Genomic DNA, 14,366 nt, shown 5'->3' with positions numbered 1-14,366 from the left:
AAAATTGAAAATCAGTTGTAAATATTATCGTTACCATAATAGGACCAAATTTCAATTTATGTCATGAGTTCAGCAGCATTTTCCATGCCAATTGTCATATCTCCATAGTCTGACAAGAGGTTAAGCCAATGATATTCACATTGAATCAGTAGAGTTATTGATGGATTTGTGACTTTCCCATTTATATTTTCCATAGCATCTGTGAAATCTCTGCTCAGCAGCAGTGAATGGAACACCCTTTGCTTCTATATTGGTGTTCTACTTGTCAATCTTTAAGGATGTACTTTTGTCAGCTTTTTCATATTGGTACTAATTTTGTTTGTGTGGTGTATATTTTCCCAGTGCAAGATGGCCACTGATCTGTCTGTACATGTGAGCATAGCGTTACGTTTTAACCTAATTACAAGATCCAGGAAAACACAGCAGTTGTTATAATCAGCCTGTAAATTTCTTTGGTCAGAGTGTCTCTGGTTTCCGTGAAAAGGAGAATTCATTGTTAGGCAATGTCACATTGCACTTACAGAGAGACTATGCTATTTTATGATCACTGAAAGTGCCATGCCAGTTGAAAAGAAATTTACTGACTTTTGCTGTATTTTTCTGGATATCACAATGTTTAAAATCTAATGAGAGAAATTGTTGTCTGGTTAACTTGTTTCCTGCTTTGAATGATTTTTTTTATCTCGGCAGCGATGCATATGCCACTGTTAAGTGGCACTCTGTCTCCCTTCATAGTCATGTACTGCAGCACTCCATCTAGTGGTGGTGTTACAGATAAATACAGCCTTATGACAAATGGAGGGAAATGTAAACTATTGTCCTTGCGGTGCTGCTATGCACACGAATGCCTATGGAGGCACACTCGCACAAAACAATTTCTTTGGACACCAAAAGAAAGTGGAAATATTGATAAATAGGCAGGCATAAAGTTGGCAAATGCAGTATAATATGTGAAAATGCAAAGTTCATTTTGGAACGGAGAATAAAAGAACAGAATGTTATTTATTTGGAGAAAAATTGCGGAAAACTGCATAGCAGAGGGTCTCAAAGATATCGTGGACTAAAAAAAGCTAGTACAGGTGCAATTAGGAAGGATATTAGAACATTAGCAGTTATTTCAAGGGGGTTCAAGTGTTAAGGAAATCTGACTGAAACTGTACAAGGCGCTGGTTAAGATCACCTGACCTTTGTGAGCAGTTCTAGTCCCCCTGTAACGGGAGAAATATTATTTTATTGGAAGCAGTACAGAGAAAGTTCATGAGAATGATCCTTGGTATGGAGAGTTACCTTATGAGCAAAGGTTAAACAGGATCCCACTGAAATACATAGGGGTGTTAAGGGGTTTGACAGGGTAAATGCTGAGAGGATGCTTCCCCTCATAGTCTAGGACCAGAAGTCAGTCTCAGAATCAAGGATGCCAATTTAAGACTGAGATGATGGGGAATTTCTTCTGAAGATTGAGTGTCTTTGGAAATCCTGGTCATAAAGAGCTGTGAGGGCAAAATCCTTGTGTATGTTTAAGGCTGAGATAGATTCCTAATCAGTGGGGGATTCAAGGGATATGGGGTAAATGCAGGAAAGTGGACATAAGGAATGATGGGTCAGCTGTGATGTTATTGAATGCTTCCAGTCAAATGGCGATGAAGTAGGCTGCTTTAACTCGTTAGGTCCACACCACAGACCAACCCACCCTCCATTCCTGGCACCTTCCCTTCCCACCTCAAGAGGTGTAAAACCTGTGCTCACACTTCCCCCTTACCGCCATCTAAGGCCACAAAGGATTCTTCCACATCTAGCAGAAACTTTCCTGTACATCCAAACACCTCATCTACTGTGTCCGTTGCTCTCAATGTGATCTCCTCTACATTGGGGAGACAGGACACCAATTCCTGGGACATTTCAGAGAACATCTCTGGGATAGATGCACCAAACAACCATATCACCCAGTGGCCAACCACTTGAACACCCCCTCCCACTCCGCCAAAGACATGCAAGTCGTGGGCCTCCCCAACCACCAAATCTGAGCCACCCAATGCTTGGAGGAAGAACATCTCATCTTCCACTTTGGGACCTTCCAACCACATGGCATAATGTTGATTCCGAGTAAAAAGTGAGGTCTGCAGATGCTGGAGATCAGAGCTGAAAATGTGTTGCTGGTTAAAGCACAGCAGGTTAGGCAGCATCCAAGGAACAGGAAATTCGACGTTTCGGGCCAGAGCCCTTCATCAGGAAATTCCTGATGAAGGGCTCTGGCCCGAAACGTCGAATTTCCTGTTCCTTGGATGCTGCCTAACCTGCTGTGCTTTAACCATAATGTTGATTCCACCAGTTTCCTCATCTTCTCTCCACCCACCTCATCCCAGATCTAACCCTCCAACTGGGCACCACCCTCTTGAACTGTCCTACTTGTTGATCTGCCTTTCCACCTATCCGCTGCACCCTCCGCTCCAACCTACCACCGTGTCCACACACCTGCATCTACCTTGCGCCTTCCCAGCTACCTTAACCCCCTCCTATTTATCTCTCAGCCCTGACCCCACCAAACTCTCACGTACTTACCTCCAAACCCAGGATTCATTAATTATTCCAGAAGCTTCTGCCAGCTTCGGAACCACTTGGAAGCCATTAACCTCTCAAAAGCTACAGCCACCACCACTGTGGCAAATGATGACATCACTTCCACCACTGCTGCTCCACTGACCGCAGCCACTGCCAACTCTACCGCCTCTACCACCTCTGCGATCGCTGTCAACCAACTCCACATTCGTTGCCAGAACCATTGCTGCTGAAACCACTGCGAAGGCTACCCGTCATGTCACTTCCGCTCATTGGTTGCTGACATCTTAGCCACTTCCGCCTCCATCGATGTCACTGACCTGAACGCCGTCACTGAGGACTGCACACGTCTCCTCCCACTCCACGGATGCCACCAACTAAACTGCTTCCTCACTCCACCCTGCCGTGATCACCATGGTGTACGTTACTTCCTTTAGTGACATCAACCATCATACCATGACCATCTCCATTCCACTCCCAACTCCAATTCTACACCAGCTCCTAGCCCCCAGCCTTGGCATGCCTTTGACCATCCATCCCCAGACCTCCCCCTTACCGAGGATGAACGGTCAGCCTTCAGTAAAGGTCTCACCTTCATCCCTATATGATCCTGGTTCAATGAATTCCACACGTGTTGCAACATTGAATTTTTTTTTCCGCGCCTCTGCCTCATTGCTTACTTTTTCCATCTGGACTCCTGCACACCCTCCGAGGACCCCTTGTCCTACCTCTAAACTATTCCATCCACTTGGACATCCCATGTTGGTCAGTAACCCACCCTCGACTTCTTCACCTCCAATTGCCACAGTGTCATTGACTGCCCCAACTTGTCCATCTCTCACACCCACTCCAACTCCTCACCCTCGAAACAGCCCTCCACTCCCTCCACTCCAACCACACCATTAAACTAGCAAAGGGTGGGTGCGCAATGGTAGTTTGGCACACTGACCTCTACACTGCTGAAGACAGGCACCAACTCTCAGACACTTCCTCTTACTGCCCTTTTACCACGACCTCACTTCCCATCACCAAACCATCATCTCCCAGACGATCCACAACCTCATCTCTCAAGGGATCTCCCACTCTCAGCCTCCAACCTCAACATCCCAGAACCCCGCACTGCCCGGTTCTACCTCAACCCAGAATTCACAAACCTGACTGCCCCTGTCGCCCATAGTCACTGCCTGCTCCTGTTCCACCAAACACATCTCCTCATATCTTTACGCCATCTTGTCCCCCATTTCCGGGACATTTGGAAATCACCCACGCCCTCCAACTTCTCCATGACTTTTGTTTCCCTGGCCTCCAATACCTCATCTTCACCAGGGACATCCAGTCCCTCTAGATGTCCATCCGCCATGACCAAGGCCTCAAAGCCTTCTATTTCTTTCTCTCAATCCAGTATCCCTCTACTGACATAGTTATTCGATTGGCTGAACTGGTCCTCATCTCACCAACCTCTCCTTCGAAACTTCCCACTTCCTTCAGACCAAAGAGGTGGTCATAGGCACCCGTGTGGGCCTGGCTATGCCTGCCTCTTTGGCGGATCTGCGAAACGGTCCATCTTCAGTAGTTACACTGGCACCATTCCCCACCTTTTCCTTTACTATTTTTATGACTGTATCAGTTCCACCTCGTGCTCCCACGAGGAGGTTGAACAGTTCATCAACTTCACGAAAACCTGCCATCCTGACCTCAAGTTCACCTGGTCCATCTTGGACACCCTCCCTCCCATTCCTGGACCTCATCATCTTCATTTCCAGTGACTGAGTCAACATGGACATCTACTTCAAATCCAGCGACTCCCACATGGACTCCCACCCCCTCCTTTAAAAATGCTATCCCTTACTCTACATTCCTCCATCTCCACTATATCTGCTCCCAGGAGGTGCAATTCCACTCCAGAACATCCAGATGGCCTCCTACTACAAGGACCACAATTTCCCCTCCCATATAGTCAACAATGCCCTCCAATGTGTCTCCTCCACTTCCCGCACCCTACCCCTCCAATCACAGCAAGGATGAATCCCCCGCCCCTGTTTCTTACCTTCCACTCCACCAATCTCAGGATACAACGCATCGTCCTCTGTCATTTCCACCGCCTACAGTCACACCCCACCAGCAGAGATATATATCCCCCCCACCCTCTCACAGTCAGCATTCCACAGAGAACATTCCCTCCGCAACTCCCTCGTTAGGTCCATGACCCCACCAACTCCCTGTCCACTCACAGCACCTTCCCTTACCAATGCAAGAGGTGTAAAACCTGCATTCACACCTCCCCCTCACCTCCATCCATGGCACCAAAGGATCTTTCCACAACTGGCAGAGATTTTCCTGCACCTCTCAACAACTCATCTACCGTGTCCATTGCTCTCTGTGGTCTCCTCTACATTGGAGAGACAAAACACAAACTTGCAAAAAGTTTCAGAGAACATCTGTGGGATACAAGGACCAAACAACCTCCCCACCCTGTGGTGAATCACTTCAACTCCCCCTCCTATTCAGCCAAGGACATGCAACTCCTGGGGCGCCTTCACTGCCAAATCCTAGCCACCCGACAGCCGGAATGCCTCGTCTTCTGCCTTCTGACACTCGAACCACACAGCATCAATGTCAATTGCACCAGTTTCCTCATCTCCACTCCCCCTACCTCATCCCAGATTCAACCCTTCAACTTAGCACCGCTCTCTTGAACTGTTCCACCTGTCCATCTTCCTTCCCACCTATCCGCTCTGACCTATCACCATGAACTCCCACCTGCATCTACCTATTGCCTTCCCAGCTACCTTCCCCACTACCCCACACCTTATTTATCTCTCAGCCCTCTTCCCCCCCTCCACCCACACACGCGTGCGTGCACACATTCCTGATGAACTGCTTCTCCTTCTCCTCAGATGCTACCTGACCTGCTGTCCTTTTCCACACTTTTCAACCCTTGCTCCAACTGGAGGTTGTCCACTTCTGTTTCCTTTTATTTTTTTCCCTGCTTTGGTCTTTTGGTGGGTCTCAGCATGGTCTCCTGTGAGCTCATGGTAGGTCTCAGACTGGTTTCTCACGGCTTGTGGCCGCTCTCAGCCTGGTCTCTCGACAGCACGTGGTGGTTTCTGTCCTGCTCTGCGGTATATTAGCTGGCGTTTCAGCAGCTCATGTCTCTGCTCGGTTTGAGAGTGGATCCTGCCCGGGTCTGTTCCCTAGGCACTGGGGGAGGTCAGAGAGGCAGCAGAAACGATATCTGCAGCAGGGCATTGTTGAGAACAGACGGCAGACAAGATAAGCAGAGGACTGATTAAAGATGGTTGAACTTACAAATTATTTATTTTCCTAGTTTAAACTAAGACTTGTAAACTATTACCTATTTCTTTATTTTTCTACTATTCTATGAAGTAATGCTTAACTTTTTAACTCTCATTTCTCTACTACTATGTACCTAAGCTTTTTTTGTATCTTGGTACTACTTGGGGCAATATTAAATATTTTTCACTGTAGTCCTCTACTTCAATACTTGAGAACACGTGACAATAAAATCGGAAATCTAAATCTGAATGGCAGAGCAGGTTTGAGGGACCAGATGGCCTCGACCTGTTCCTGTTTTATTGTGATCTTGTGGTAGTTCTGAAGAAGGCTCACTGAACTTAAAACATGAACTCTGTTTTCGCTTAGCAGATTGCTACCATACCTGCTGAGTATCTCCAACAATTTCTGTTTCTGTACGTTTCAGATCTCCAGCAATGGGTGTTTTTATTTTTTGTTCTATGATAGTACTTGTTTCGAGAGCAGGAGTCTGACTATGGGGACTTATGCTATACGAAAGACTTTTGCAAAACTCGACCTTAATTGATTTAAGCTCATTTTGATTTAATTAAATTGCTTGTTTTTGTTTTTTAACTTCCATTAGCATAGTTATTGCATAATGTTTCATTCTTTTAACTTGTAGCAACTACAGAATATTAAAATATGTCTCATTTTTCATTGAGATAACACCATTGCAGTCTTTAAGATAGTTTTGACTAAATTTTAAGAATTGGCTTTTGTTATTCAGCTTGCTGACTCCTGGTATCGAGGATGTGTGCATAGCTCCATTATTTAGTTTGTAAGGTAGGAAAAGTATATTTTTTTCTTTGAAATGTGTTCCCAGTGCCAGACATGGCCACCTAGAGTCATCTCATGCTTTGTTTTAAAGTGCAACTAAGAAAATTATGTGTTTATTTTTGAAATATCACCTAAATAAATGTATCAAGGAGAACTTTGTGTTACAGTAACACTGGCGCTGAGAGGTTTGGCAGGGTTTAGTGGTAGAATTGACCACGAACAAAACCATTTTTTTTCTATAAGTCCTGTGTCACTACTTGTATCATAACATTGCTTAAGTGTAAGCCATGCAATCGCAGATAAGCTTGTGCCTTGAAAACGATTTTGTGTTCAAAGTCAAACCTCAGCAAAGCTGAGTTAATTGCTGCTCTTAAAACGGAATGTGAACTTCACTTGTTTTGGAGAATGGGATTCCATCGCAAGTAATCAACTTTGGTTATTCACTCTCTCAAAGTCTCAATGTGGGGACTGGGTGGTTGTCTTGCATGTGGAGCGTGTATTGACTATCTGTTTTGCATACATTATGGATATACGACCCTGTGAAAGGGTCTGAACTTCCTTTAGGATAAAAAGGAATATAAAGCTTTTGGTTAAACATACAGATCCAGCTTTCTGTTGAAATTAGCTGCATCTCTAATAATTAAAGTACATAATTGTAAATGTGAGACTTTTTTAGCTTTCCACAGTTTTGTGATTAGTAACGCAGTGGCAACCCTAGTAGATTCTGAGTGCCGTCTGCTGATTTGCTTCAAGTAAAGAACCTTGACCTTCAACCCTTTAGGTTACTTTGTCATGAAAAAAAAGAATACTGCTTATTGCATTACTACTGGTGATGCATGGCACAATGTATTAGTATGACAGGCCTGGATTTGGGACTGGATTGAAAAGGAAAGTTTGTGCAGCTGAAAATGCTTTACACCTATTTCTTTCTTTTATTCCCTGATTGATTTTCTCCCCATCTGCTTTCTGCAAGGTTTGTCCTTTGCGTCTTGCTTGCTTAGTCCATTGAATACTGAAAACGCCCCCTGCTCCATTTTTGACTTGAGTTCCCTAACTGCACAATGAATAAATTGAATGGAAGGTTTGTAAGACATTGCTTTCTTTACAAATAAACAACTCTCGATTATTTTTAGGAGTTGTTTTCATAATGCTATTTCTGGTTTAATGGAGGTGACTCTTTTTTAAGTTCCAATAAACAAAACTTAAGAACTTTCTGGCACCAGAGTCAGTGTGGTTAACATATTCACCATCTTTAATTCTTTACACAATGGCTCAAGGCTGGTTTTGCTTAGCTTGTGCTATCTGCTTCATGCTTATTGTAGTTGAAGACCACCACTGCTGTCCTTAAAGGTGCCTGTTTCTGGAGCATTCTTGGTAATTATCAAGAAAATCATTTTTTTTCTTCCTGAACTCACCAAAGCCAATTGTAATGCACTTGCTGACCTCCTTAATGAGAAGAATAAACAGAGGTCTATAGGTCCCTTTTGGTCAGCTGCTGTCTCTGAGTTCAGAGTGTGGTGCTTGAAAAGCACAACATTTCAAGCAGCATCCGAGGAGCAGGAGAATCAACGTTCCGGGCATAAACCCTTCATCAGGAATCATAACGAGGTGGGTTATTGGGTAAATCCCTGAGAATCATACTTTGTTGTGCCATCTCCATGTTGCCCAGTTTTGGATGTCATGACACTGGCTTGAACTCCGAAAGTAAATTGTGTGAACTGCACTCCGGGAATATATTTATAGTTTGACTACCTCCACAAGGAAAACAGTTTATTAAATTTAAAGAATGCCATTGTCTCATCCGTGACATCTTTCTTTCTAACCTTCAGAAGAGTGTACAGGTCATTCCGTTATAACATGCGTTTAGTCAGCGCAAATTGGCTATAAAACAATTGACAATTTGTGGATGTTGTTTGGACAACGCAAACTTTCTACTGAACGGGTATAGCGATTTTTATTAACTATCTTCTACTTGCCAATCTTTTACAGCACGATTTTCTATTACAGTTTTCCATAGCGTGATTTTTTTTATAGCACAAGCTTGCAGAGGAATGTAGCTGTCGCATTATAACAGAACAAACTCTATAACCCAGGAATCCTTTCCAAGGTCAAGTGGCTCAAAAGGAATAAACATAGAGTTGTTGTTTTATTAAGCCTGCTGCAAATGTTCAGAAGTACCATCTAGTTCACTGCCAAATTAGCCTTGACTCAGGAATAAGAAGGATACTTTTATTACTCTGAATAATTTAATGAAGTGCTTTCAAGAATGCATGGCATTCAAAATGAATCTTGTCAGAAACACTAGAGAGAGAAATGCAGAGCTAAGGCTGTTGATGTGTAACACAATTGCTGCGGGTGTTCTGCTTTTTATGGTTATGATGTATGAAAGTTCAATTTTAATAAATTACAAAGGAATCGTGGCCTCCACTCAAGCATATAATTCAATATTACATATAGGAAGCCATAGCAGGGTAACACCTGTTGCATAGCAACAGTTCTGAATGAACGTGGATCATGGAACTATTGCAATCGAGATGCTGGAGAACAGAAAATGCAGGGTTCAGGTTTAGGATAAATGGCAAGCAAAGCAAGGTTACAAGTTTTTTGTAAGTCTAGAAAACTTTTTGGGAATTTGCTCTTCTGTCTTATATATTTGTTAACAATTGATGTTGAGTCGATGTACAGTAAAGTTGAAGTTTGTTAGGGCGTAGAGTTCACTTGTTAGAACTAGCTTTGCTTACTTGTCTCTGAATTTATTTTACTAGGCATTTTTGCTTTGTTACCAAACACAAGTCTGCTGGCCTTGCTCCATTTTGTTGGAAGCTCTGCAATATGCCTTTCTGTCCAGTTAATTGATAATGTTAAAGCTGACCATATAGTTACATATACATTGTAGTAGCCAAGCTATGTTTAATTTCACTGAATTCACTGTCATTTAAAAGGTTTAACTTTTTTTTTAAAGTTCCATTTCTTTGGACTTCCCTGCTTTAAATGTTTTGTGGCTCCCATTAGGAGCTATACAGAAATAACTCAGATTGATGTTTTTTTTCCTTTATAGGCACTGCTGTGCAAAACATACCAGCAGACTGGAAATTGGAATATCCACATGCATGGCTCTTGCTAATTCCATTCATTGTAAATGTTATGAATTAAATTTTGACTTGCATGTTTCTACATTCCTATTCAGTTATTCTCAAATATAAGATGGATGACTTTATGAAGCATAAGTATGGGAAGTTGTGGTTGTGAAACTGCACCATTGCTCTGCCATTCTCAGCATGTCTGGCTTAAGTGTGTTTTGTTTTGTTTAATTCATTTTGATGAGAAAGGAAGTTGAATGCTTTGTAAGAAAAACAATAATTAATTATGCGTGAAGTTTCAGCTCAGACATGAGCAATCTCTGAGATGGCAGGAATCTTTGAAAGAGTGGATATCAAAATTCTTTCAACTGTAATAAATATGATTTAACTTGAAAGTGAGCTGGCTGCTAGCTCAACATCTGCCTTCTCAATGGTGAAGATTGTTAGAAAGCAAAAGGTTCACCATGTTTCTGTTATTGTTATTTTTTCTGTTTCTAGGCAAATTTGAAGAGAAAGAAGACCGGGTGCCTAAATTGGAACAGCTTAACAGTCTGGGCTTCATGAGCAGCCTGCATCTGGTGCTAAACAAGCGAGACTTGCTGCAGATGGAGCTGCTGCTGCTGGAAACTTTCAACTGGAACCTCTGTTTGCCAACAGCAGCACACTTCATTGACTACTACCTCTCTGGCTCAGTCCATGAGAGTGATCTGCACAATGGATGGCCGCTCACCTCTATTGCCAAAACCAAAGCCTTCATGGAAAAATACGCCCATTATTTTTTAGAAGTTTCTCTTCAAGGTATGTTTGTCATGTAACAAGCATTATGTTCAGTTGTGTTTATGCTGAACTGTCATGTGGTGACTATCTCTGCATGAATATATTTATTGCTCTTTACAACCTTTCTCAAAATTTGAAGCACAACTGAGAACAGGAAATTATACTTCCATTTTGTGCCATCCTAGCGGCAGATTTTATTTTTCTTCTTAAGATTTGCCCTCTGCAGTCCTAAGGCATTGATTTGCACTGGGATACAGTTGCATGAGCATTAGTTAACCTCTGGTAGTTCATTCATAATATGTGATGCAGAGTTGAGAAGGATAAAATTGAGAGTCCAATCCTTTTCTCAGCTGGTGCTCTCCATTTCACACTCCACAGGAACGGCAAAAGAAGTCGTGTCATTGGCCCAATTGTGATATTACAGTGACCACTTTAGCTGAGATCTCTTAATTCTGCACAAGATCTTGAGATGAGGATAGGAGACTTCTAGGCCATATGGTGATATGAATGTCAAATTTTAAGATAAGTCTCCAACAATAGATTCTCCCATTTTCTATGAAATGAAAGCAACGTAAGAAGAAGATTTGTCCAAGTACTTGCAATATTAAAAGATTGCTGTATTGTTGTAAAGTGAGACATGAAACTTGTCCAGATATAATTTACCCATTTGATTAAAGATTTCAGGGTACTTTTTAAAGAGTAATGTGCCTATAGGTGTTCCTTTCTAAACCAGCAACATCAGAAAATCACATTAAGGTGACAGTTATTCATTGTTACTAGATTAAGATTCAGTAGTAGACACTATGGATTCAATGAATTATTTCAAAAGTAACACATATTTAAATAAATCTGACTTGATCATGTTCTCAATAAGTGCAATTTTTTTTATGCCTTTCGTTCTTTTGATTTCTGGAATTGCAATTAGCTGTTCCCTTGTTAAAAAATATTGGTGCACATTTTATTTTGCATAATGAATTTGAAGTGTTGGATGGATGTAGTAAGACTGAAAGAGGTGTGAGATGATGAAACAATTTAAAATTAAGGAAAAGAATTTTAAGTTGTGGGCATGGAAACATTTGGAATCTGTCGGTTGGCAGGAAATTGGGGAAAGCATGGAAGGGAATAGGTTATATTTTTTGAGATTGATCTTATTTGTTGCTGTTTTTGTTGTAGATCACAGCTTTTTGACTTTTCGTCCATCACTGGTAGCAGCCGCCTGCATAACAGCTTCCCGTATTTGTTTACACATCAGTCCGTCCCTGACCACTCATCTTCATCTACTGACTGGGTATACTTGGGAGCACCTGACTGCTTGTGTCGAACTCATGCTGATGTAAGATGCATAAACTTTGTTATATACGCAACTTTAAAGAAGGAAATTGCTTAAATAAAGGCCCGTGGCTTTTTCCATGCCATTACAATTTCTGTCCTTCTCAAATTGAGTATCAGTATTCGTAAAGAAGAACAGTAGGACATTCAATTTCTAGTTCTCTTCCAGTTTGCTTCCTTCAATATAGTCTTTAAAAGACCATGTTTTGAAAAAGGTGCTAGAATTTTTTGTTTAAAAAAAGCTTAATTATAATACATTGTAAAATTTAGAGCAATAGAGAATAGTTTAACATGCCAAGCCCATTTCATTTAGAGTCTGCGTACTTGTGATCACATGTTGATCCACTTGTCTCAGAAACTTTCAGTTCCTTCCCTAAACATTTGAATTAATTGTCACTTTCATCCAGTTTTTTTGGAGATTTGGGTATCTGGAGACCAAGATATCATCTGCCTTTTTAGGAGGCTATTTGACCATATGATTTTTCAATTAAGTTGATATTTGATGTCTTCTGATTGGGATTGTATTTACATTGGAAGAATATTTTAGGAATGCAAATGTACCACAAAAGCAAGTTTTAGCAGAAGTTTTAGTATTTGGATATACCAGTTACCTCCTTTACATCTCGTTAGTCAGACTAATAAATTGAAAATGTGTTCTTCCAGATGTAAGGAAAAAATTAGGACTGCCAATGCTGGAGATCAGAGTTGAGTGTGTGCTTTGGAAAAGCACAGCAGGTCAAGCAGCATCTGAGAGCAAGAGAATCAACGTTTCAGGCATAGGCCCTTCATCAGGAATCAGGATTCCTGACTACTGTGCTTTTCCAGCACCACGCTCTCAACTCTTCCAGATGTAAGTTTTATTCAATGCATTTGGTTTTCAAATGGGGCTAGCCCTACAGCACAGAACACCCGAAGTAAATTAGTAAACTAAAAGTATGACTTATGAGGAGAAGGACTTTGTCCCTTCAACCTCCGTTCCCTTAATATCACCCTCTCCTTGCCCTCTTTTTCTTTTTCCCTTTTGTTTCCTCTTTTGTCCCCTTTCTATTTTCCTTTCTATGTTCCCACCCCTTCCCTATCTCTCTCTTTCTTCCCCATCCATCCCACTACTTCTCTCTCACTCTCCTTTTACTTACCCCATCTTTTTTTGTCCCTTGCCTCTTTCTCACTCTACTGCCACACAAACACACTCCGTTCATTGCCTCCCACATCTCGCATTTCCTTGTCATTCTTTCCCTACTCCCAATTCCCCTTTTATTCCTTATCACCCTTTTCTCTCCCTTCCATTCTCTTCTACCTCTTAACCCCCTACCTTTCTCTTCGATTCCCCTCTTTCCTGTTTTTATCCTTCCCACCTCTTTTATCACTCACTCCCCATTCCTCATCTTTTCTATTTTTCTTCCCGTTTCCCACTAAGTTTTTCATCTCCCTTTGTAGAAATTAGTTGTTTTTTTTGAATTAGACACTGACTTGTTGAGTATGATTCTCTTTCTTGTTCCTAAAAAAAAATCCATGTAAATGTGGAGCTAGTTCTGAAATAAAGTAGCTGCTGTTCTTTCTTTTTAAAATCATACTGTCTGGTTAGCAATAGGACTGAGAATTATACAGATGGAAATAGTTGAAAACTTCAAAGAATCTAGTTTTGAACTGCTTCCACTACAATGGCATGCTAATGAAGAGAACTGGTCGAGTCTGAGTTCAACATTGCCTTACTGCTCATGCAGAATATTGCAATCCCCTTTTAGTTTAATTTTAAGTTTATAAATGATGAGAAGATTAAATGTTGCAAATTCTTTGAACTCCTATTGAACATCTTTACACTGGGGCCCTACAGTAGAACTCTGATCAAAGAGAACTCTGATCAAAGAGAACTGCAGCCTGCAACCCCAGCCCATTATTTAATTGTCATTACTACTTTGGTCTTTATTTGTTCCTCAGATTACAATTTCTCCTTCAGTGGCTTTGAAAATTATTATTAAATCATGTGATTGTTGTACTAAATAGACTGAGTGAGTGCTCATATGTGTTTTCAATATTGGCAGATTTGTTTTGCACTTAGTGAATATCTAACCAATAAACTAAACGTAATGACTAGGAGACCATCATGAGTTATAATTTAAAGTACTAAATGTTTTGCTCCTTATTCTGGTGCTTTTGTGAACTGAATTTGCTGTAATTAAGCAATCCTAATTTAATAGCTGGTTGAGCCAAAATAATTGAGCTAACCAGTTGCCACCTTACATCAGGTGCCTGTAAATCTTGTTTCTGCAAAACATTGCACCAGGAAGAGTAGTTTCCATCCTTATGGCACCAATAAAGTAAATGCAAGAAATTAAATTTGCTTCCTCTAGCTTTTGAAAAAATGAATGATGCCCAAAGAAAGGAGCATTCTTTTCGCCCTCCATTTTTGACTTCCAAATTGTGTCCATTCATCCAGGTATATTAGAATTAGAATCCCAACAGTGTGGAAGCAGCCCTTTGACCCAACAAGTCCACACCAACCGTCCATAGAGAAACCCACCCAGACTCATT

At 41.4% G+C, this 14,366-nt stretch overlaps 1 protein-coding gene across 1 annotated transcript in view; it reads left to right on the top strand.

Annotated features, from left to right (window-relative positions):
- ccnjl (cyclin J-like) overlaps positions 1-14,366 on the top strand; it is a 74,721-nt gene that overhangs the window by 49,929 nt on the left and 10,426 nt on the right. Inside the window, exons 3-4 of the mRNA XM_060836739.1 lie at positions 10,227-10,526; positions 11,679-11,838. Coding sequence (XP_060692722.1) covers positions 10,227-10,526; positions 11,679-11,838 — 460 coding nt within the window. The remainder of the gene's footprint in view (positions 1-10,226; positions 10,527-11,678; positions 11,839-14,366) is intronic.

This window comes from Hemiscyllium ocellatum, chromosome 16 (assembly GCF_020745735.1).
Source record: "Hemiscyllium ocellatum isolate sHemOce1 chromosome 16, sHemOce1.pat.X.cur, whole genome shotgun sequence".
NCBI lineage: Eukaryota > Metazoa > Chordata > Chondrichthyes > Orectolobiformes > Hemiscylliidae > Hemiscyllium > Hemiscyllium ocellatum.
The sequence above is the reverse complement of the archived record's forward strand: the minus strand, read 5'-3'. Positions and strand labels throughout refer to the sequence as shown.